The sequence below is a fragment of the Stegodyphus dumicola genome, chromosome 2 (assembly GCF_044657685.1).
Source record: "Stegodyphus dumicola isolate Sdum_Otavi_A_Nest chromosome 2, ASM4465768v1".
NCBI lineage: Eukaryota > Metazoa > Arthropoda > Arachnida > Araneae > Eresidae > Stegodyphus > Stegodyphus dumicola.
In genome coordinates, this window is record NC_140769.1 from 225,091,156 (window position 1) to 225,114,823 (window position 23,668).

General features: G+C 33.4%; 1 protein-coding gene across 1 annotated transcript in view; it reads right to left on the bottom strand.

The window, feature by feature from the left end:
- Positions 1-23,668, bottom strand: part of Corin (corin serine peptidase) — a 154,808-nt gene that overhangs the window by 58,275 nt on the left and 72,865 nt on the right. Inside the window, exon 2 of the mRNA XM_035362204.2 lies at positions 513-631. Coding sequence (XP_035218095.1) covers positions 513-605 — 93 coding nt within the window. The 5' untranslated portion in view covers positions 606-631. The remainder of the gene's footprint in view (positions 1-512; positions 632-23,668) is intronic.

The window sequence follows — 23,668 nt, forward strand, 5'->3', positions numbered from 1 at the left end:
ATTAAGGATGTTTTAACCAGTTTCATATAAAAACCCAAGTGATAGTTAAGGCTGTTGATCATCGGTGACTTACAAGTTAGTGATCAATGATGTGCGTTAAGGCACTAAACATTTATATAGATTAAAGCAAAATTAAATTTAACAACATTCGTGTCCTTCAGGGTTGTAGGTCATGGTACTCTATCAGCTGATACTCTTCAGTGGTTAGTCCGTAGGTCACTTGGGTAGAAGATTATACTAAATATTAAAATAAAACTAAATGGAATGAACCTGCAAGGCGATTGGTCACCTATGGGTTGTGGTGGAACAGCCACTGGTGTAGACTCAAAGGAATGCTTTGTGTGGTAGCAATATTTGTCACGGGTCATGGATATTAAATCAACAGCAGCATAACTTAATAGTCCAAGCATTTTACAAAGACATAGCTTTTATTAATGCACATAAAATAAGCATAAAATATGATATCTCTAAATTATGGAAGATAAAAAATGCATAAAAGTTTAGAAATAAACCTGCGGTTCCCAGTCTGGAGATTTGGTAGCCAGCCTCTCTTTCGCTTCCCCTTCTTTATCCACATCTCCTTCTGTCTGGTCACTAGAGCTCATGCTTGAATTAGTTCAAAGCTGTGGAGCTGTAAATAAAGAAATAAAAATGTAGATTGTTCATAATAAATCTAAGGTTACACATTACAGAACGAACGATGAGAGGAAAAATAATGTGACTTTTGATCTGAATAGACACACAAATTCTGAAGTATATAATAATGTTTGACACTGAGATCAAATATTTACAATGTTTGAAAAATTAGTTGCGTGAGAAATGCTATATCGTTTTTGCATAATTTAGTAATAGAGAAGTAAAAGTGAGTTTTAAATTTAATATTAGATATTACACAATAACCTCTATTTTATGTAACTATTTTTTATACTAATAAATTAATTAAGCATATGTTCTTTAATTTGATAACATAAATTTATGGATCATCTCCTAAAGTAAATATTTTCCCAGACAAGAGGGGTAGCGACGGATAAAACAAGTGCTCCGCTCCAGCTCGCAAAACTAGGTCGCTGCCATTTGCCATGTTGAAGAATTCGAAGATCAAGATCGGATTGTGTCGGCCTTGAAGAACTCTCCAAACGACCATAGATCGTTTGTTCCGACCTCGCTCCTGAACGAGAGAGTTTCGATTTTCGATAGGGCGTCTCAAGGTGCTGGTGGAGGACATTAATCTTCTTTGATTCCAATTCTAGTGCTGCCACTTTCTGTCGACCGAAGTTTGGAAAACGAAGAAAATATGAGAATTCGAATCAATATCGGTTGATTTATGTAGTATGAAGACCACGAAAGTGCATCCCTAAATTAATCTTTTGTGTTCGGATCTAATTAATATCCACTTTACCATTTTCTTCACAGCTTTCTCATATGTCTTTAAGAATTTTACAAAACTTCTTTTAGTACTTTATTTGATTAAAATTTCTTTAACATATTTTACTCACCACGTCTACAATATTTCTTCTTTAGTTATTACCTTTAAAATGTAATAAGTTTATCTTCTATCCTTTTCCTTTTCTCCCTCAAGAGAACTATAAGCTATGATGTACTTATATGAAGAGACTAGTGCGACACTTGTTCTTAGGAAACGGACACAGTACATCAATACAACATTCGCAACAATAATAGTTTAGCTTTGATTAGATTTTGCAGATATGCAGCATTTTCGGGAGCTTCGAGAATTATTCCAGAAGAAAATACATTTATGATAAGCTCAGTGCTTCAAAGAGAGCTTGCTCAGGCTTAAGAGACCTAGAACTCGTGAGAAATAAATTCACAGGATCAACGACTAATTCTTCAAGAAAGCTGGTATTTACAATATCATAAACTACTGGCAGAATCTCGATTACGAGGTATTGCGGAATGATTCAACTTAGTCCATACGCTACATAAATGACCTAGGCCTTCATCATCATATAAACTCCTCTGTTAGGCTATTGTCAGTTCATACCGTTATGAGTATATAGGAAATGAATCTAAATTATTCCTTGTACTTCTCCCGAACACCTACTTTCGCTTTCCCTCTTCAAATACCTTCTCTTATGTTGTTTTGTGGAATTAAATCAACATTAAATTCTCACAAACGGATTAGCATCAATAACATTATTTGGTTTTCCTCACATGTAAGTTAAATATGATTCACGTTCTCTTAAGTTAATCCTCCACTTAGATATCCATTTCCTTAGACATATAGCCGTTGTATTTAATGAAACAAATGATTAAAAATATTTATTGAAAAAGCAGCGTAAAACTGAAATATTTATATAGAGCAGAAACAAAATTCAAACCAGTGAAGCGTTCTTTTTATGCTCAAAACAGATACCCGCTAAATACAATCGTCATAAAAACAATGAAAAAGTTGATATGGATACAGATCAACTTTTAATAGCTGTATGGGTACTCAAAATGCTTGCAGCCATCGAAAATGACTATTATGAAAGAAATATGATGTACATAATAATATGTTAATCGTTTTCTTTAAGAAAACATTGTTGGTTTTGTGAGAAATGTCTGAAAACTTGCAGCGTAATGCTTCCATCGGGAATGAGCAGTACCAATCAGTCATTTAGTCGTATTATCACTGAGAACGTTGCCCAAGTTGCATAACAATGGACGACCGAATCACAGCCGCTAGAAAGGAAAACTTCTTTCCCTATTAGGATGGGGAACACCTAGAGGGCCGAATATGAAAGCCTCTTATTCATCGTATCCTCTCACCAGCCTTCTCAAGAGGACATCTGGCTCTCTAATATTTTAAGTGCCGTCATGCCACATAAATGGTATACCTTATTACAAACCTTCTCTGGGATCTGAATCCGTGCCGAATAATACAGTAGCCAGCATCGCTAACGATCAAAGCGATTTCTTGAAAATAAACTTCAGGAATCGAGAATCTTGGAACTACCTTTCAATAAGATAAGCTCATTATGGTAAAAAAGAGTAAAACGGCTTAAAACTATTTTATAAAGGTTACAAAAATCGAATGTTATGTAAATTAAGTATGTTTGAGAATCTTAGTATCTTACAGATTAGTCGAATCTCAGATCAGTCCGTACATTTAGTTTTCCAATTTTCATTATAAGGACTTAAATACTTTATGATCTAAAAACAAGAGAAGAGAGAAAACTAATTTGTTTTAAAACTATGAAAATGCGTTTTGTGTTTTATCATTTTAATTCCATACAAATAACTTCCTTTAATGAAAAGCAAATGAATGCTTAAAAACTTCATATCAGAGCCCACGCACCTTCAAATACATTCCACAACTCAAAAAATTTCATTTTATTGTATAGAGTATAAAATAATAGTTTCATTATTAGTATAAAATAATAGTATCATTTGGATAGAAAAAGTGTCTGAGAAATACAGAGTATATAACAATTTTGACAATAGACTACGCATCTGGATGACCTTAACCAAAGCTGATGCTAAACAAAAGCCATCAGGTGCTTCAGATTACAGCTGGATTGCAATATTGCCTTGGAAACAAGACGGTACAAAACACCTGCTATTCTATCAGAAGTTGACACGTTGCCAACTTCTGCTTTTAAATAATTTGAAGAACTTCAAGCAAGGATTTTCCAGGTTCAAGTTATTCCTTTGTCACGTCTTTCGTTACCTTTCGTTACCTAGTGATAATTTAATGTCTGGGTAAAACAAATATTGATTTTTAAAAATAGTATAATAATCCTTTTATCTCCAAAACCTGACATGATATAAAAACGTTTAAAAAAGTAATGTGAATAATACAGATAGGGAATAAATACAGAAGACACTTAAAATCTTAACCATTTTGCAAATAGCACATTCCTTTCATTATCTTACAAGAGGCGTACAAAATATTAATTTATACTGCAAGTTATTTTACTTATATATAGTTAGAATGTAACATATGGATATATAGAATAGGTTACATATGAAATAAATGAGCATTTAAGTTATAAGGTAATAATACGGTAGCCAGCATCGCAAACGATCAAAGTGATTTCTTGAAAATAAACTTCAAGAATCGAGAATCTTTCAATAAGTTAAGCTACCTTTCAATAAGTTAAGCTCATTATGGTAAAAAAAGAGTAAAACGGCTTAGAACTCTTTTATAAAAGTTACAAAAATTGAATGTGATGTAAATTAAGTATGTTTGAGAATCTTAATATCTTACAGATTGGTCGAATCTCAGATCAGTCCGTACATTTAGTTTTCCAATTTTCATTATAAGGACTTAAATACTTTATATTTTTCTCCCTCCTTTCTGCATGCCTTGGTGACTTAACTGAAAGCACTCTCGTTGGCGTATTCCGAGGGTCCAGAGTTCGTACACTGGCGAATGACTGCAGATTTTTTCAGTTTCCTGACTTTGTGGTGGATCACAATTTGTTACCATTAGGATTTGGTTTTGCGTCCCGTCATTCCGACTTGCCCTTTAAAATCGGGAGTACATAAGATATTTTCTGCATACTTTCGTGGTGTTGCAGCTTGTTAGCGACCATTTTCTACTTGCGGATTGATGCGCCTTCGTGGCAAATGTTTATCGAGTCGGACAAGCGGCCTCGTGCTGCATTTTCTCAATATATTGATTCAGTCAGTTCAGTCCTTCGTGGTGTAACTGGAAGCAGGCTTGCTCGACGCGTATCTGGGAGTTCGAATTCTGTTCAAGGGCACCGCACATTTTTCACGCTCCTGCATCGATATAACCTAATGACTCTTTTTAAAGTTATTTTATATGGAAATTGTGATATTAATAATGATCAACATTTCTAATTGGAATAACTTCTCAACTATTAGGCATAATTCATTGCTGCACTATCGCCATGTATATTATAATGTTGAATTAATTTCGAAGACAGACCATCATTAGCAATAATCTAATGCTTTTACAACAAAGACTTGATTAAAAAGCATTAAAACTGTCTCTTTTCCAATATGAGATACCGGGTAAGTTTCATTGTTGCGAATAAAAAAATGTTTTTACGAAAATATTAAAGATGTGACTGAATTTTATGATGAACGTTGGAAGAGGGGTAACTAAACATTCAGAACGTTACGGCATGTATATGACGGTAAATACTTACAGGTGAAGGTATTTAAAAGAGGATAACATGTAGGTGATCAACAAGTGATGTCCTGACCGGCCATCTACTGAATCTACGGAAGTCAATATTACCAGCCGTAGAACAAAAGGTAACTGGTATGCAAATATCGTGAAAACTTATACACATAAAGTCACAAGGAAAATATCACATTTACAGAAGAAACACTGGAATTTGATTTTGGACAACCTCTGGCCTCATGCTGCTGCTGCAGTACTGGCGGTAATATCTCAAATCGCTGGAATAATACCAGCAGACAAAGCGTCAGCATTATTTGGTGTCAGAGAATTTTTGTATCTTTTCTAAAAAAACCAAAAGTACTGAGATTGTGATCAAACTTATAAAAAAATGCTAGTACATAAAATAAAATTAAACAATATGCTATTTTTATCCCCTTGGGGCGGTCGAACTTCGGCGTTTCGACTCAGTTTAGAAGTAATTAAATAAAAAAATATTTTAATTCCTTTAACTTACCAAAAAAGTAAATAAAAAGAGAATTAAAAATTAATTAATCTTATTTTAATTTTTAAAATTAATTTTCGGTAATTTTAATCAATGATGAAACACATTGTTTTAAAACCATTTAAAATTAATAATCCAAATTCAATTTTGCAAGTTTTTTTCCGAAAAAGTTTTATTTAAAGAAGGGGAAAAAATTAATATTATTTGCAACATCGTTTCTATTGATATAATCTCTAGTTCACTCAGTCTTGGTAAATCTTATAAATTCAAACTTAATTTATTAATGCAAATTTAAGGAAAATGCGTTCTTCACTTGTGACATTTGCTGTTTTAGTTAGTAATATGCGCAATGCTATGCATACGCTGAGATCGAATTATTGAACATTACGCTTTGTAACAAACTGTAATTCCTAAACATACTGTTACTTATAAACTACATTCTGTTCTTCGAGAAGGAAACCTTTTAAGCTAAAAACTTCTTCAATAAATTTCCTTCAATATCTGATTGGAACTAATTATTAATTTTAAAGGTGAATCGACACAATATTTATCAATTTTTTCACTTTTAGATACACCTTTTTAAAATTGAATAACGTTATTAATATTACGTTACGTTACGTTAATAATATTACATTAAGTTGGCAGTAAAATCATTTAATTGCTTCCCTCCAAGTTTGATAGGTTTACATTTATTTACAGCTTCTTTATCAAATTTTACATACTTTCAAGTATTTAAATTTTATCTCCATATTTAATTTTCCACTATATTTGCTGTTGCTGTAAGAGTTTGTTGAAAATTTATTTTCTTATACTAAGAATAACACTTACTTAGCAACTGGAAAATTTTAATTAAATCAAGGTTTAGCGACTGGTAATTTCATTTAGAATAAAATGTTGTACCATGTTTTTAAAAACAAGTTAAACTAAAAATATATTTATTGTTTCTCAAGTGCAATTGCCGCAAGAGAAGATAACGGGACAAGGTCGTTCGCTAGAGTACCTAATATGTAATAAATGTCACAATACTGGTATTTTAACGTATTATTATTAAAAATTCTGCCTCTCTAAGCAGTCTCACTACATATTTAAGAAAAATAAATTTTGAATTAGGCGGTTAAAACTTTCAAACTGCATGCCGACGACGACAACTTTTGCAGAATTTTAAATAAAGATGCTGCTTTCAAAGAGATTTTGTAGCATCCAGAGTACTAAATTGTACCTATGGCATCCATATGGTGCACACACACACAACAAACTGTCTATGGGAAATTCTAAAGGTAAGCTGTTTTTAAACATTTTGTGATATTGCTGTTGAACTGAATTTTATATGGTTTAAGTGCGAACATAATATTTAATTAATAAAGGTAACATACAAAACTATGGGAAAACGCCCCTTTGGGAGCAATATAATACCTGAAAGGTTTCAGATTTGATATTTTTATAATTAGTTCAAAGTGGCTTTGTAGCTGAAGGACTATTGTTTTCGTTTTGCTACTTTGCGTTGGTTCACTATAAATGCTTGTTTCACTTTTCAAATTGTTGCCATCAAATGTCGGAGTCCTGCATTATATTTGAAGAAATTAAATAATGAAAAATCTGCATAAATGTATGTATATTTCTCGCATTGTGATAAACAACGGTACGTAGAGCCATCGAATTTTGAACGACGTAATCCTACTGCAAATATGGGCATGTGGAAGCCCAAATTTGAAATTTGGAATTTGTTTTATTATAAATTTCATATTTTGTAAAACTTTAATGAATTTTTGATTAACAAACTCCAGGATTTCAAAGCAACCAATGGCAACGTTGTACAGAAAAAACACTTTTATCTCCAGCGCGCGAGACTCTGTATCGGAAATTCTAAAGATATGCTCAATTTAAAACTATTTTGCGATATTGCTCTTGAACTGAATTTTATAGTTTAAGTGCGAAGAATGTGATATTTAATAAATAAAGGTAACAGACAAAATGTTAAAAAAAAACGCCCCTTTGGATGTAATTTAAAATCTGAAACCTTTCAGATTTTTATTTAATTAATTTTTGTGTGTGTGTGTGTTATCAATAAATTTAATTGCTTGATGCGACGCCCATATGTAATAGACGTCTTGAGCGATCGTCCTACTTCGCGCCATTAAAACCGCTACTGAATATGATACAGTCAAACACAATACCAGCTTAGCCCTTTATACAGCCAAAAAACAATGCCAGCTGATTATTTGACATTCTCTCAATGCTGAAAAATCAAGAATGCAGAAAAACGTTCTAAGGAAAGAATAAATAACTCCACAGCTGCAGTGTTAAAAGAATGTCGCAAAATAGTCTGTTTCATGTTTCTGAATTTATTATAGAACGTTGCAAAAGTCTTATTAAATGCAAGAGCCTCTACTTTTAAAAGAAAAAAATACATGCCCACATCAGGGTCATCTGTTTGAGATCAGTCAGGGCAACGTTAATTATTCGTTTCATAGAATTCTTCCCCCACCAAAGAGATAATAATGAATAAAAAAAACTGAAAGGTTTCAGATTTTAAATTACGTCCAAAGGGGCTTTTTGTAACATTTTGTGTATTATTTTTATTTATTAAATATCATGTTCTACATACTTAAACCATAAAATTCAGTTCAAGAGCAAATCGCAAAATAATTTTAAAATGAGCATATCTTTAGAATTTCCAATACACACAGTATCGCGCGCTGGAGATAAATATGTGTTTTCTGTACAAGTTGCTATTGCTCGCTTTGTAATCCTTGAGTTTGTTAAGCAAAAATCCGTTAAAGGTTTATAAAATATGACACCGAGAACAAAACAAATTTCAAATTTGGGCTTCCAGATGCCCATATTCGCTGGAGGATTACATTATTCAAAATTGGATGGCCCTAGGTACCGTTGTTTTATCACAATGCGAGAAACATACATACATTTACGCAGATTCTCTATTATTTAATTTCTTTAAATACAATGAAGGGCGATAATATTTATTGGCAACAGTTTGAAAAGTGAAATAACGCTTGTAGTGATTCAACGCAAAATGCCAAAACGAAATTAATAGTCTTTCTGGGCAAATTGCCTCTTTTGACTAATAAATAATAAAAAATAACAAAAGAGTTGCAAACTGAAAATTGCAGATTACATGTTAACGCCTTAAAAATGGGCTTGCCCCTGAGAGTTTTAAAAACAGAGTTTTAATTAAAAAAAATGAAAATAAAATTGAAAAATATAAAACCTGTTATCTGATCTTCCTATAATAAATCGAATTTAACATTTAGAATATTTTAAATAAATTACTAATACTAGTTACATCTAGTTTTTTTTTTTTTTTTTTTAAATTCATTACCAGCTTAAAATCATATCTTTAAAATGAGCTTTTCTAGTTCACGATGCGAAACCGTTAAAAAGACTTGTTGTAATAAAACTTTACGTTACGTTAATGCCAGATGGAGGCTTCTCATTTATTTAGTGAAGAAATTACTTTTAAGACTACTTGTGAATTTTTTCATTGCTTCGCTTGCGAGCGAAGCTTGTAACAAGTATTTCTAGCATGTGAAATAACAACAAGTTTGTTTTACCAAGGTACAAAATTTGAACAGATAAAACAATAGCATATTATTTATTGGGATGTTAATAAATCAGCTCTTCGTATACAATAAAAAAATAATACTTTTTTAACACAAATGAAAATATAACTTTATATTAATCCACCGCCCTACTGTCATTAGTGGATACCAAATGGATAAGATTTGCCTCGATTCTGGACAAAGCATCTTACAATATTTGTGACTAACGTATGTGCCTGCATATGGTGTTACCTAAAATCTGTCTTTCGAAAGAAATTGGGAAGCTGAAAATAAGAAAAAAGAAGTAACTTCGTATTCCTTCTCTAAAGATAGTTTGGATCATAAAGTTAAGTAGAGAACTTTGAGTGAATTGCTTAGTTAAAATAACTTAATCTGTTCTTATGTTTGTTTATTAAGTTTTAATAAAATCCCCAGTTTGCTTTTTTAATTTCCAATTTCTTGGAAACAGCTGCAAACAGATGGCACTCACATATTAAATTGTTTTAATAGAATTGCTTAACGATTTACTAAAGATACGCTGAACGGCGGTCATAAAGAATATTTGAGTTGAATCGCGGTGACTTTCTGTATAAGTTTTTTTGTAGAATGTCGTCTTTTTCTTTCCCTAATCCAATATTTTTTTCAATATTCATCGCATTGCGTCATAAGGTTAAAGAAAACGATGGAGCGCCTCATAAAAATTCGAGCTATCCATTTTTAATCAGAGAAAGAAAAAAAAAGAGAGGGATTGTTCTCAGAGACAGAAAAAGCAATAAGAAATTTGCATCAGCTTTCTTCATGTCTTTTCTTTCTCCTTCTTTTATATTCTTTCGGTAGAAATCTCTGCGACGACAAAATTACATTTTGAAGTTTTGTTCTTTGTTGACTACTACTACTTTCACTTCTAGGTTTAATTTATATCCTGTCATATTCTTTTTAAAGGGATTTTATTTCGGGTAAGGCATTTTTTATCTTTCGCCATTTTTTCCCTTTTTTTATTTTTTCTCTCAGTACTTTTGAGTTGTTTTACGCTGTTTTTTCTATTCAGCTATACAAAAGGAAATTAGATTTCTGCTTTCACGCCTCCTTTCTCAGTTTAAATTTTTTTAAATAAAGTTCAGTTTAAATCTCGCTATTATTAAATTAATTGCTATTCTGAGAGAGCATAAATTAAAGTTATTATTTTCTTCAACAAAAAAGCATTTACTGTTTTTATGTTTTAATTTCCAGTTAAAAATCTCGGTTTCTTTTTTTCTTAATTTAACGCTATCGCAACTTTCTGATTAGGAAAAATTATACTATTCCAAAACTTCTTCGCAAGTATTTATAGAACTATTAATAGACTAAATATCCTTTCAAAACCGTACAGCATGCTTGAATTATCTCTTATTAATCTACTGCAGTTCTGAAAATAACAAGGGATTGTAGGGATGGTACTATACAAAAACCAATATAATATTTGATGCGATTGTTATACCAATGCTACTACTTTTATGTCATGTTATTTATTAAATTTTTTATGCTTTAAAAAACACATTTTAATGGTCTCTACTTTTTGGTTCTCATTCACTCAATGTTCTAATGTTCCACAAAGTATACTACAAGACTCACACAAATAGATTACGCATTAAATACATAAATAAAACAAAATGATATTTAAAAAAACGATAAAATGTTTTAAATAATAATTAAATGAAAATTCAAAACTTAAAAATCTAAAACTGAGAATTTGTCTGTGAATTCTAATTGAGAAATTCAAGTTGAGAATCAAAATTCTGAACAGCGTTCTTTAGACAGTTTGATTAGTAGCTTTACTGAATTTTCTAAGACGTGAGCTAGCATTTTACGTAGTGCGCTTTGATCCATGATATTATAAAATGCTGGTTGGTTATGCTAGAGTCAGTGTTGAGGATTTCCTGGATTATTGGGAATCTATTCGTTGGGGAGGCTATTGCGTGCATGGCGTGTAGAGTTTATATTTATTTTAAGTAACATTTATTTTAAGTTTAGCTATCTTTCCTGTCAAGCCTTTACTTTTCCATAGAATTGCCAATGCCAGAGTATGTAAATTGTAGTAGAACGCGCAGTCTATTCAAATTTTAGCAGAAGTAAGTTGAGTTTGAATAGGGAAACGAGATTGTATGTGTGCTTCTTGAATCGCGAGCGTGAAAGTTGCTAGGTAGAAATTTTAAGAACCGCGAGTTTCGGCCTGTGTGCCTATTTCGGCAGTTCGTTGAATCTTTCAACTTCTTAAACAGTAAGTTTGCTGAATCTCAGCTGTATCTTAGAACGCGGTTAAGTTAGTTACGATTATAGAGCCTCGTAGATAGTGACTTCGTTATTTATTCATCCTGTCATTTATTTTTAGTTGTACTTTTCTATTTGGTTCAACCGCCGGGTCGGCGTAGTTTGTGAGCGTCAAGTGAACGCAACTGTGATTTCGAAAGTGAAATAAAAAGGGATTTTAAACCCTTCTTACGAGTTTGTATAATTTACAGTTCACAGCAGTCACTACTACTGTTGCTGACAAGTTGGAGCCACGCAACATCATAGGTGGATAAGCTATCTGTAAAAAGATAAGAGAGTTTAAAGGAGTGGTGAATACTGTATTTGATGGCTTCTAATATCGATATTGCTTATGTTTGGAAAACACTGTTTTCTATATTTAGTTGAAACTGTTTCTGTTCTGTTGACTGTCTATTGAGATATACTGTTAGAGCACTAGTAAGCGCTTGTTACCAGTCGGCTAGCGTTTGTTACCAAAACTGTGTTATACTAAACGAAAGTATCTAAATTATACATTCCATAAAAATTTCCAAACGCATACCTACCGACTATTAACCGACTAGGTCTCGTACTTTTTCCCAATAGAGCAATGGAGGAGATCTGAGGAATTATAAATTTTCGTTCGTGAGCCTTTTGTTGTGTTAACACATCCAGTTAGCAATTGGAAAATTTGTTGTTTTGACTTTGAAAAGGACGCTGTTGATCTTTCCCGTTTGCACTCGAGAAAACCTAATTATATCTACAACTATGGTTGGCCAATTGTGATTGACCAATATGTTTTGCATCTCAATTCCCTTCTCGTTTTTCGTTGCATTAAAAGTAAACAAGATTTTATTTCTGAACGGAAGCTGAACGCCAAGAAAATATATTATGCTCACATAGAAGCCCCCCGGTAACATAAAATTAATACAAGATATATATATATATATATATGTAAAATATAAAAAATATGATGGCTTTGCTCTACGCGAACACGCAACCTTTAATTAACTTTCTGCAATTCAGGATCTTCACCCTAGACCAGTACCTTCTAGAATTTGCTAGCTTATTACGTAACCGCTACTATAAATACAGAGTACGCGCCATTTTTCAGTCAGATTGCTACCTAATCTCGCTGCTACAAGATTCTGCGCTGCCCTGTCCATCTTTTCTTCCTTTGTTAGAATTAGTTATGACGCATAAAGTTTAAATTCAATCATACTTAGTTAAAATCACTATGGATATGTAATTTAAAGAGTGTTATCTAAAAGGAAAATGATCTGCTAATTGGAATAAATTAAAAGCTAAATCAATTACTGTCTCCACGCCTTTTTCTCTTTGAAGAGGGGAGAATATGCAAGATAAAAAATATGTGAATCAAAATTGTAATTTAATATAACGGTAAAACGTTAATTCTCCCTCTCTATTCTAAAAATCGCAATAATTTCTCTAGATTGCGTCATTTCTAGATCATTCTATGGCCTGCGCAACTCTGATGACGTAATAATTGGGAACGGAAGCTACCATTGTTAAACCAAAACTTTTCGCGTGCTTCCATCTTTCATAATTACGCACTTCAGCTTCTGTCTATACTGTGCTTGGGCGCGACATCGCTACGCTGCTTCCTATTGCAATAATATCAATAATGTAAATGTTCTTGAACAGGCACGATTAGGGTGTCAAGTGATCTGTGGCCACATAATGTCAATTGGAAATAAAAATGGAATTAAAATCGCCTCGACTGCCAAGTTTTATTTACGAAGTCAGCACATTAGTTTAATCACACACGTATCATATAGCATTGCATGGTCGGAAACGCTTTCCTTGAAGCGGTAGTGACGGCACAAATCACACACACACAAAACCAAAACACACACACACACACACAAAAAAACATGTTTATTATGGTTTTAGCATGATGGAACCTCTTACAGCCTTCATGTGCGTCTCCCTCTAAATGCGATGTGTTCTCCACATTGGATTGGGAGGGATGGTTCGGTGCATCAGATAGCAAGATGGACAAACCTCACTTGCATTGACTACTTCCTCTGGGGGTATGTCAAGACACTGGTGCACGAAACCAGCGGGTGTTGAGGAATTCGTTGCAGGCATCTTGGCAGTCGCGGGGAAGTCTGAGACATGCCCGGTATTTTCCAGAACATCAGATCTCCCATGCACCGGAGATGTGAGGCCTTCATCACGGTGCAGGATATAATGTCGAACACTTTTGATGATTATTATTGTCTGTTTCTATTCTTATTTATTGGTTTCTGCTGTATTAAGCTTAATAAGCCTGTTTTCTCACCCTGTTTGTCTACTTCCTTTCTTGTGTAATGTTTTGTCTCTACTGAGCCAGGAAAGCTTTTCCAGCTGTGTGATTCCAGAACCAGGAGCTGCATTCGCCAGCCATCACCAAAGATGAATTTAGTCATAGAATGGAAACCGCGTGGACTACAGTACCAGTAATCGCCATTCAAAATCTGTACGAGAAATATGTTCATCCATATAACAGTAGTTACTATCGCTTGAGGTGGGGTACTGATTCCTGCACATTCTGTGCACCAAATTATTTGAGATTTTAATCAATTCCTTTTCCCTTTATAACAAATTTTAGGAAACAAATATGATTCTGCCAAGCATTTTCCTTCATATTGCTTCAACACCAATGGCTAACTGCTGTATTAATTACTTTTAGTTGCTGTTATTTAGCTCATTTTTGTTTCTCATCCAAACATCAGTCCACCTTTACATGTATGTAAATATGAGTAACACTTAGATCAAGGTCACCTGAGAATTTCGAATCTGGAGTTTGGAGCTATAAGTTTAGCAGAATGTTTGGGATCTTTGATCTGTATCATGTGTTCTTGAAATCTGTAGATGTTTACGTAAAATTTATTTAAATCTAAGATAGCTTTTGTTAATTTTTTTAAATAATAATGTAAAGTCCAGTCTTCTTAGCTAACATATACTATAACTAGATCTACTTAAAAGTCTATGATGGGAATTCACGCAAAAGCTCAAAAATGAATACAACACGGGAAGGATGTAAAAGACCCTTTTATTGAACACAGTAGTTTACAGATGGCATGGACGTACGTGCTTACATAATCACCAACTACTTGTGGTGAGCAACTTAGAAGTTAATATAACAGCTAAATTCAAAGGTCTAGTAGTGCAAGACTAGACTATTCGATTTAATCTAGCAGGTTGCTCAGAAACCTACACTGTCAAGGTAATAACTTCGGCAACAAAAAGACAAGCCGAGATTCGAAGTTAACAGCTGGTAGAATTAACTACATGCGCTCTAAATAGCGAACCGCTTTAACTAAACGTTTCACTACTTCAGTTTAAATACACTCTCTTTCACCCTAACTGATTTACATATTGGCAAAGAAATGCGAGATAAATACGAAAAGACAGAAAAGACCAACAAATAAAAGTAACTATTAGTAAAATAATAGAACCCTATAATTATGCTTACTTTTCTTAAACCATAATATAAAAGAAATAAAATAATTTTCTATTTTACGTAATTTAATATAGAAATTAAAATACCACCATGACAACATAATTCAGTCATTCCGAAGACTAGATAAAGGAACATTATATGTCTCTGCTGCTCTATGAGATAATTTCAGTGAAAATTCATTGAAACATCGAAATGCATTTTGTTGTTGTTTTTATTCTAATGAAAATCTTGTTCTGCAAGAAAACAATATTTTTTATCAAGTTTAGGTTGAACTGAAGCGAATAATAAATAATGAAATTTATCGATGATACAAAACTAGATAGACGATTAATTATAACAAAAGAAGAATATCTATCTAACAAGGTATGCGAGATTATATAATGGAAATTAATTCATGTCTCACACGGGACAAATCAAGAAAATATTGACAAAGAGGGTCAATTTTACTTGGAGATAAATTTGAGTCGATGGTGTAACTTTCAACTGTTTACCACGTTTTGAAAATTTCACTCTGTTCATAAATTAAAAAAAAAAAAACTGTTTTCATAAACTGAAAACACGAAAAACAAATAATTCGACGAGGATAGAAAAATCAATTTTCTGATACTCGAATTAGTTAAATCCGTCAAAACGTCTGTTTAATATGAGGTGGAATTTTATGGGATTATTCGAAAACACATTCTAAGGATATCGGTAAACTCCATCGGGGAAAACATCATCGATTGTCCTTTAGCGCCACCTGCTTCACTGAGATACGTAAATAAATTTTTCTTTTCATTTCTACCTTAGAAAAATATTTCGTAAGGTTTCCTTTAACGGCTTGGCTAAATAAGTTATTAAAAAAAGCAAACTGAGGATAAATTTTGCATCATTTTAGTGAACGAGGTTTGACATTTATAAGCAAGCTCCAATTCAGCATTTTATTGGATATTTTTCAACTTACGAAATCGAAGTGATTGAAAGAAATGGTTTAACATTGAAAACGTCTCTCTATTGGTTTATTAATTAAAAGCTACTGAAAAATTTAAAGCATGTTATGTATCGAATCAGCAGATCTAGAAAGAAGGGTAGAAAAATATGTGGCATTCTTCCCTTTTATCTAATAACAAGTGTGGAGAAACCTAGTGAACAGCTAAGCGATTATTCGCTTAAGTCCAGTAACAGAAATCAAAATAAAGAATAATAGTCGGCCCCTTTCTCAGGGGTACAGCAAAGCCTCCATTTGGGTTTAAAGTGAAGGAAATATGAGCTTAACTAATGCTTAATTCAAGAGATGTAGCCGAAGCTGGCCCCTAAATATCGAATTAGCTAGCGAAGCTATCAAGGGACTGAATGACGAGCGTAGTAACAGCTTAGACATGAAAAAGGCAAACACGCGCTAGTCAGATACTCTACTTCTCTCTCTCGAAGTCAGTGGAACTTAGACCTAAATACTATTCCTACTCATTTGCATTAAACGCGATTCTAAAAACACATTCTAATAAGAAATTGTAAGCGGAAATTAGGATGGATAAGAAAGAAGCTTTAACAAAATAGCTTAACTTAGGATAAACTTTAAAAATAAATAAATATGAAATGTCTTTATTAATTTGTTTTCGCGTTGTTATTTTGCTTCAAAACAGATATTAAGTACTTCTTTCTTGCGTTATATTTCTCAGCTCGAATTAATAAACATTTGCAGAATGATCTTTACTGCTAATTAAGATAAATCACGATATCTTTTGTAACAAATCAAGCTTCATTTTTGTTGAATTCAATGCAAAAATTGTGCTGATTTTTTTAAAATTAAAGTTTAAATTCGCTGGATTTAATCCCTTTTATAGATTATCTTACGATGATGCCTTGTTTAGATAATGGTTTATCGAGCCGGATATCTTTTAGCGTTTGGCCTGGACACGAATTGGGGAGAAGACACAAATTTTCTTAAATATAAATTATGATATTTAGAAAATTTTGTTAAAATATGACCAAAAGATTTCGTGGCAGGTGCGTTATTAATATTTCTATTAATTATAATGATATTCATAAAAATTTAATGCATTACATTAAATTTATGAAAAGTTTTGAGTGGATATATTTTAAAATAAATATGTTTAAAATATAATCAATTGCATAAATTGGTAAGTAACAAACAAAGATATAAATTTGGTACATTTATTACCTTTCAATGTGTCATTATCTTTAAATGCAGAAATTTATTCTATTTGAAACATTTATTATCTTTAAATCCGTTAGTCTCGTAAGAGCTGGAGTTGTATCTTGAAAGATAAACTATGATTTCATGTTACTTCGCATAGACGCCTTTTGAAAACTGGCTTTTCGCCAGTCATGGTAGCATTTGTCAAGATGCGGAAATGACAAATGCATAGTAGCTTTGGACGAAACTATCTCATTTCCCTGCTAACACACTCTTGTGGTGGAAGCGATTTAGCAACCGAAAGACCTGCATTTCAAATATCGTTGAGAGAAGAGATTTCTCAAGGCTTTCTGACTTTAGGAAAAGTCCTAACAGGTTCTATATTAGAGCATAAATGCAAGTAGATTACACGTACCGCTTAAATGTCGCCGACCGAGTTTCACGTCTCTTCGCGATCCACCAAGCTGAGAAGAATGAAAAGAACAATCACATTTCCCAAAGAATACTCTCGAGGTTCATTTTCAGCTGGCAAGTGGAATTATATACTTTCGTATTTACGTATTTTTTTCAATTATTGTTCATTAAACGGGAGTTGGTTTGTTCCCCTTGAAAAGTCAACTAATTTCCGATCAATGACAATGATTACATGTTTTTAATTTTTCTTTTTACAATTGAAATTTTATTCTTCATGATGATTTAACTCCAGTCTCCGTTAAAACATTATTAACATTTTGCTTTCAAATTGCTCCAAAACATCTTTCAAAATATAACTTACCAGTATGGATTCACTCTTTTAAAATAATTCTACTTTAATTAAACTTAGGAGATAATATAATCAATTAATCAATACTGTTTAGGAAATAAATTATTATATATTATAATATGTATATTATTTTTCTAATGTATACACTGTTCCAACATTTCTCATATTTAATAGCATTTATATGTTTAAACAATAGTTGGATCTATATGTATGGCTTGTATACGTCATGATATGTATATGATTTTTTGTAGGCATCTGTTTTTCCAATATTTGTCGTATTTAATAGTCTGTATACGTTTAATAACAGGATATATGTAAATGATAAGTATGTGCTATGATATGTATATGCTAAGGTATGTATAAAGTATATGTATATGTCAGGAGAATTGTAGTGTACACAGTGGAGCATAAAACCACCACCCTCTGTTCATCCTAAAAGTAGTATATGTACGCACTTGTTTCAAGCACTAAATGTATGTAAATCTACGTTTTGTAGCAGCCTCTGTATGACCATGTATGTATAGTGTTACTGACAATAAACTTCCGATGCAGCCCGTTTTTGGCACCGGGAGGGTGTGGCTCAACTACATAGTTACGGGTACCGGACGGTACCCGATCTGTCATAAAAAGCCGTCCGCGTGTCCGGCCCTGCATTCACTTGTTCACCTGGCAAGTGGAAGATCCGTGGTTTGGTTCCAGGTAAGGGTACAACTGATTTCTCTCAATTCCCACCTCAGAAAACGGAAAAATCTCTACAACTTAACCTAACTTAACATTTCCCTTCAGGTAATTTTTAATTTTAATCTATGTGGTCATTTGTAAGCTTTTCATGACTTTTCTGTGAATCTATGTGACATTTTATTTACGAGTATATGAACACCTTTCTAGTGTTACATATTAGAAAGCATAAGTCTCTAAGTGGGTAATCTGACGCTGCATATTTGAGAGCCACGAAATCTATAGGAATTGACGAAGTTGTATGCTTTCTTACATTATATACTCTATACGAAAAAATATTTCTATTTAAAAATACCACTTTTTTTGTAGAAAACCTGCAGTTGCGTTGTAACTTTTAAGTTCTGCTCCTTGTAATCTTGTTTTAAAACTAACGGCCTACCTTAAGATAAATAAGTGTCAAGTTGAGTTACAGCCAACTTGAAAATGCAACCAAATTAAAACTAACCAAAAGTTTACCTAAACCTCATCTTGTGATCTAACTTGAACTCACGTAAAATACAAAGCTTGAGGATTTTGCTTGCTTGTGAATCAATACAAAATTAACTTAAATCCACTAATGAATTCCAGACTGAACTCTCAAACAACTGGACATCTGGAAATATTTCAGGTCTTTAATTTAAGCTGCCACTTGCCTTAAAAGTCTGTCATAGTTGACCAGCAGCTCAGAAGCATATGCTTAAAATCGATGCTTACAAACTGGAACCATTTTCAACCAGACTGAACATAATTTGCAGTTGCTACTCAAATAAGAATTGCATAAAGTTTTTATATTAGGCGAATCATTATTATCAAAACTATGATACCGGACAGTGAAGAAATTAAAATTAAACTTTTAGAAAAAACAAAATAATCATGACAATCAGCTCATTTATTAAATTAAATCCATTTAAATTTTCTATCCACATGGAGTTCCAGAAAATGCTAGAAAGTATCCCGTAAAAAAGTAGAAAAGTAAAAGAATTAACGAATACGCTTCAAAACATTAACTGATAAGTTTAAGCCTTTCATGCTGCTTCAAATACGGAAAGCCACGAAACTTGTCGGTTTCCAAAATTTTCTCATATTTATTCTCTGTGCTTTATGTATTATTTCCAATAACATTGAGACGGAAATTCTGGAACAATCCCATAATTCCCTCTGAAAGAAGCCTTACGCACTTCTTGCTATTCTATAAGAAAATCACGTGCCTCCTTAATCTTCGTAAACTTTGGAAGTCGATTTCTCTTGAGAATTTCAGGTCACGTGTCAGCTCGATTCATAGAGGAGATTAAAGAATAAAGGGATTAGGATTTTTCCGGCATGAGGAAATGGATATCGATAACTTATTCCATGCACCATACATACCAGACGAATGTATGGCTTCGTTAGGAAGACTTAGTCGTAATTTAGGTTTTAAAATGCGTATGTCCAGCAAGAGTTGTACATTTCGATTTATTTCAAGCATCAAATGCTTATCTAATTTTAACAGAAAAAGAATCTCAGGAATAACTGATATCTCTTGTCAAAGCTAATACCACTTTTTGTTCGCGCATCTAGTAAGTTGCAATTTTTATGATTGCTTGTGAAATTCCACCTAATCAGACAATCCCAACCACAAGCACAAACAGGCTGCCTTGATTCGCATCCGTATATTTATGAAATAAGTTACGATGGGTTTACATCCTACGACAAGATCGTTATTTGCTTTAATTTACCTCTTTATTTTTATAGTTTCTTAGCAAAAGGAACTATAAAGAGGTATAAAATAACACTTATAAGGTATTTTCTCCCTCCTTCCAGCACGCCTTCATAGTGTAACGGTAGCACACCCGGCGTGTATTTGAGAGGTTTAGGTTCGAGTCCCAGGGAGAGCATTGCTAATTTTTCATGTACTCCTGCTTCAAAAAAATATAATGACGCTAGTCAATGCTAAAAAAGTAATGAAACGTTGCAGTTTTATGGGAATTCTGCTAGTAAAATCACTTTACTGAATTTTCAAGGCGTGAGCTAGCTTTTTACGTAGTGCGCTTTGATCCATGGTATTATAAAATGCTGATTGGTTATGCTAGAGTCAGAGTTGAGGATTTCCTGGATTACTGGGAATCTATTCGTTAGGGAGGCTATTGCGTGCATGGCGGATAAGCTATCTGTAAAAAGATAGGAGGGTTTAAAGGAGTGGTGAATACTGTATTTGATGGCTTCTAATATCGATATTGCTTATGTTTGGAAAACACTGTTTTTTATATTTAGTTGAAACTGTTTCTGTTCTGTTGACTGTCTATTGAGATATACTGTTAGAGCACTAGTAAGCGCTTGTTACCAGTCAGTTAGCGTTTGTTACCAAAACTGTGCCATACTAAACGGAAGTATCTAAATTATTCTCTCCATAACAATTTCTAAACGCATACCTCCATACTTAACATAACATGTGTTGCAAAAGACCTCTGATCTTGGATTTGAGAAGACATCACATGGCCTACAATCACACTCGAATCCCCAGTAAGCGCCATATTTACAGAGGTGTCATGGAACGCAAATTGTTTTTCTAATAACGAAGATTTCCAGCAAATAGTAATTGCATTTCTCAACAGAATGTCAGCAAAAGTATCAAATGAGTTTATACAAAAGCTTCCAGATAACTCAAGTGTCTCAATGCTATGGGTGTCTATATGAAATAGGAATCAAAATTATGTAGGTTTAAGATAAAAAGGTTTTGCTCAACTAACTCCCTTCATTCTTTATTCATTACTAAACGCATAATACTTTCTGAACATAATACATGTACATAATATTCAATAGAAGAAATACACCAGCATAAAACTTTTATCAGAGTTTCATGCAAATTGCAGGGTTATACAAAGAAACAAGCTACGCAATCTTTTGGATTTTGCGGTCAGTAAAAAGGCAAAAATTTGAATAAGTGTTAAATGATTCAAAATTCCAAAATTTAAGCAAACATGCAAAATAATTGGCCTCTTCGGCAAAAAGCCATCATACAGCCATAACATTTGTATATATAGCAGGCATATAGAAACAAAACCTAAATTGCTGAAAAATTTTATATATCAACATATTTTGATAAAGAAAAGTTCTTAGGTATGAAATAGGACAATACCGGACATAAACAAATTTAAAAACTGAGAAGACGAATTTAGTGACGCTAGGAAGTGGGAAGTAAGAGACAATTATAAGTAACTTGAGCCCTATAAATCTTTCTGCCATTTGTGGAACTCGCATAAAAGTGAAACAATTATGTCGTGAAGACCAGTAAGACTACATTCACGCGAGGGTTTTACGATGACAGGAAGCATAAGCCGAAATTCATTGCTAGGCAGTCAGAACTTGCTTTGTCATAGAAATTGGTACAATGATTTTGTCTAAACTTTCTAGTAGTTTAACTTTACGCCAATCTGTATCAAAATGACCAGTCACTGCGAAGGTAGCACGAACTGACATTTAGTTTACGATTTCTCTGATTCGGCTATGAATGCGCATTCATGCATGCGAAACGTTACCTCTCTGATTTGTTATGTCTTAATATTCCATAGGTATGAACGCCGTTAAGGATTTTTACTCCTTAGGCCTATAAAAATAATTAAAACTAGACCATCGTTCGATTGTTTTGTAAGGAAACGTCTAAAAGCCAAAATCGCACTGATTAACCGCGTTCTGTGTCTGCAAGAAAAATGCCACAATGCCCATCAACTTGCTCTAGACATTGCAGCATCGATAAGACATATGCAAATTGTTCATATTCGACTACTGATAGGTCATCTGTATGTAAGACGACGAATGATCTGACGATGAATGAACCAATTAAACTGGGATCCACAACAAATGAGCCATGGTTTGGTCTATACTATATAACAGGAAGAAGCTGTCAGGACGCCAGAACTTCACCAATAGTTTGACAGGTGCAGTCCCAACGCACTTATTGTACAGTTCTGTCCCAATTTTGATAAAGAAGCCTGGGCGAATAATATATTCAAATTTGCCTCTCTAATTGGTACAGTAGTTAGCATTCCTGTCTCCTGTATTCGGGTTCGGGATTGAATCCCGGAGAATGCTTAAATCTGTATAAGTGTTGTTAGATGTTTACGTCTGTGTGGCGTGCGGACACTCAAAACACTGACGAGTAGAATATTCTCTTGAGAACCTTGGTAAGCCAAGAGGGGTGGGAAACCCTCTGATCTGTCCTCAGGGATGTTCCTCGCCAAAACTGCTGGAAGGGAACGTTTCACACCAGCTCTCAAAGGTGTGCAATCGGCTGACCTCTCTTTTAATATCACCAAACGATATCAGGAGAGTTCAGTCTTGCAATATTTTGCCTCAGATCGCAAAGACACTAATCGCTTGCAAACGTCGATGTATTTTCTGATATTCTAGCTCGCACCCGGTGATATGGCAGCCAGCTTCGCTAATCATTATACCGATCAGGGAAGCCGATTTATATATAGACTGATTCCTAACAGCTACTGATGTGGAGAGCTCTTGGAATTAAATGCCAATAATAGTGAATACTAAGTGTGAAAAGCTGAGATGTGAATTTATTCCGCTGAGAAATGCACGTATATAGTACCGATAAGCAGGTGATCTGCGATAGATTTTTTTATCAGCAAACGCATTGATCTGCACGCTCTGATGTCGTAGTACTGTGACTGTAGAGCAATATAGAGGTCGTATCCTTCCCCACTATGACTGCCCATTTCTAGTAACAATGAGTTAGTGATATTTTTATGAGCGAGTTCATAGGGCTCATATTGTTCGGCCAATTCTTAATCGGAAACACTGCTTACCATTGAATAGTCATCGAAATCACCAGACCTTAATTCCTTCAAGCACATATGGAACAAATTTAAAAGGCGTTTAATGTCTCTCCATACACTTTCGTGGAAACATTAGGAGTATGTCTTCTCCGTGTATAGGTTCAGATAAACCATACTGCTATAAATTGTCTTAATCTTGACATTAACTGACGTTGTCCACCATGCATTTCCAGCAAAGATCGTCATATTTATCTTAACAAACCTCTACCAATGAATATTTTTGCTACAAAAAGTCCAGTTTTTGTTTAACACTATTATTTAATTATTTTTTTGATTGATTTTTTCGAATTTCCTTTTGCAAATTTCTTTATTTATATCCCATAAGCATGAATTC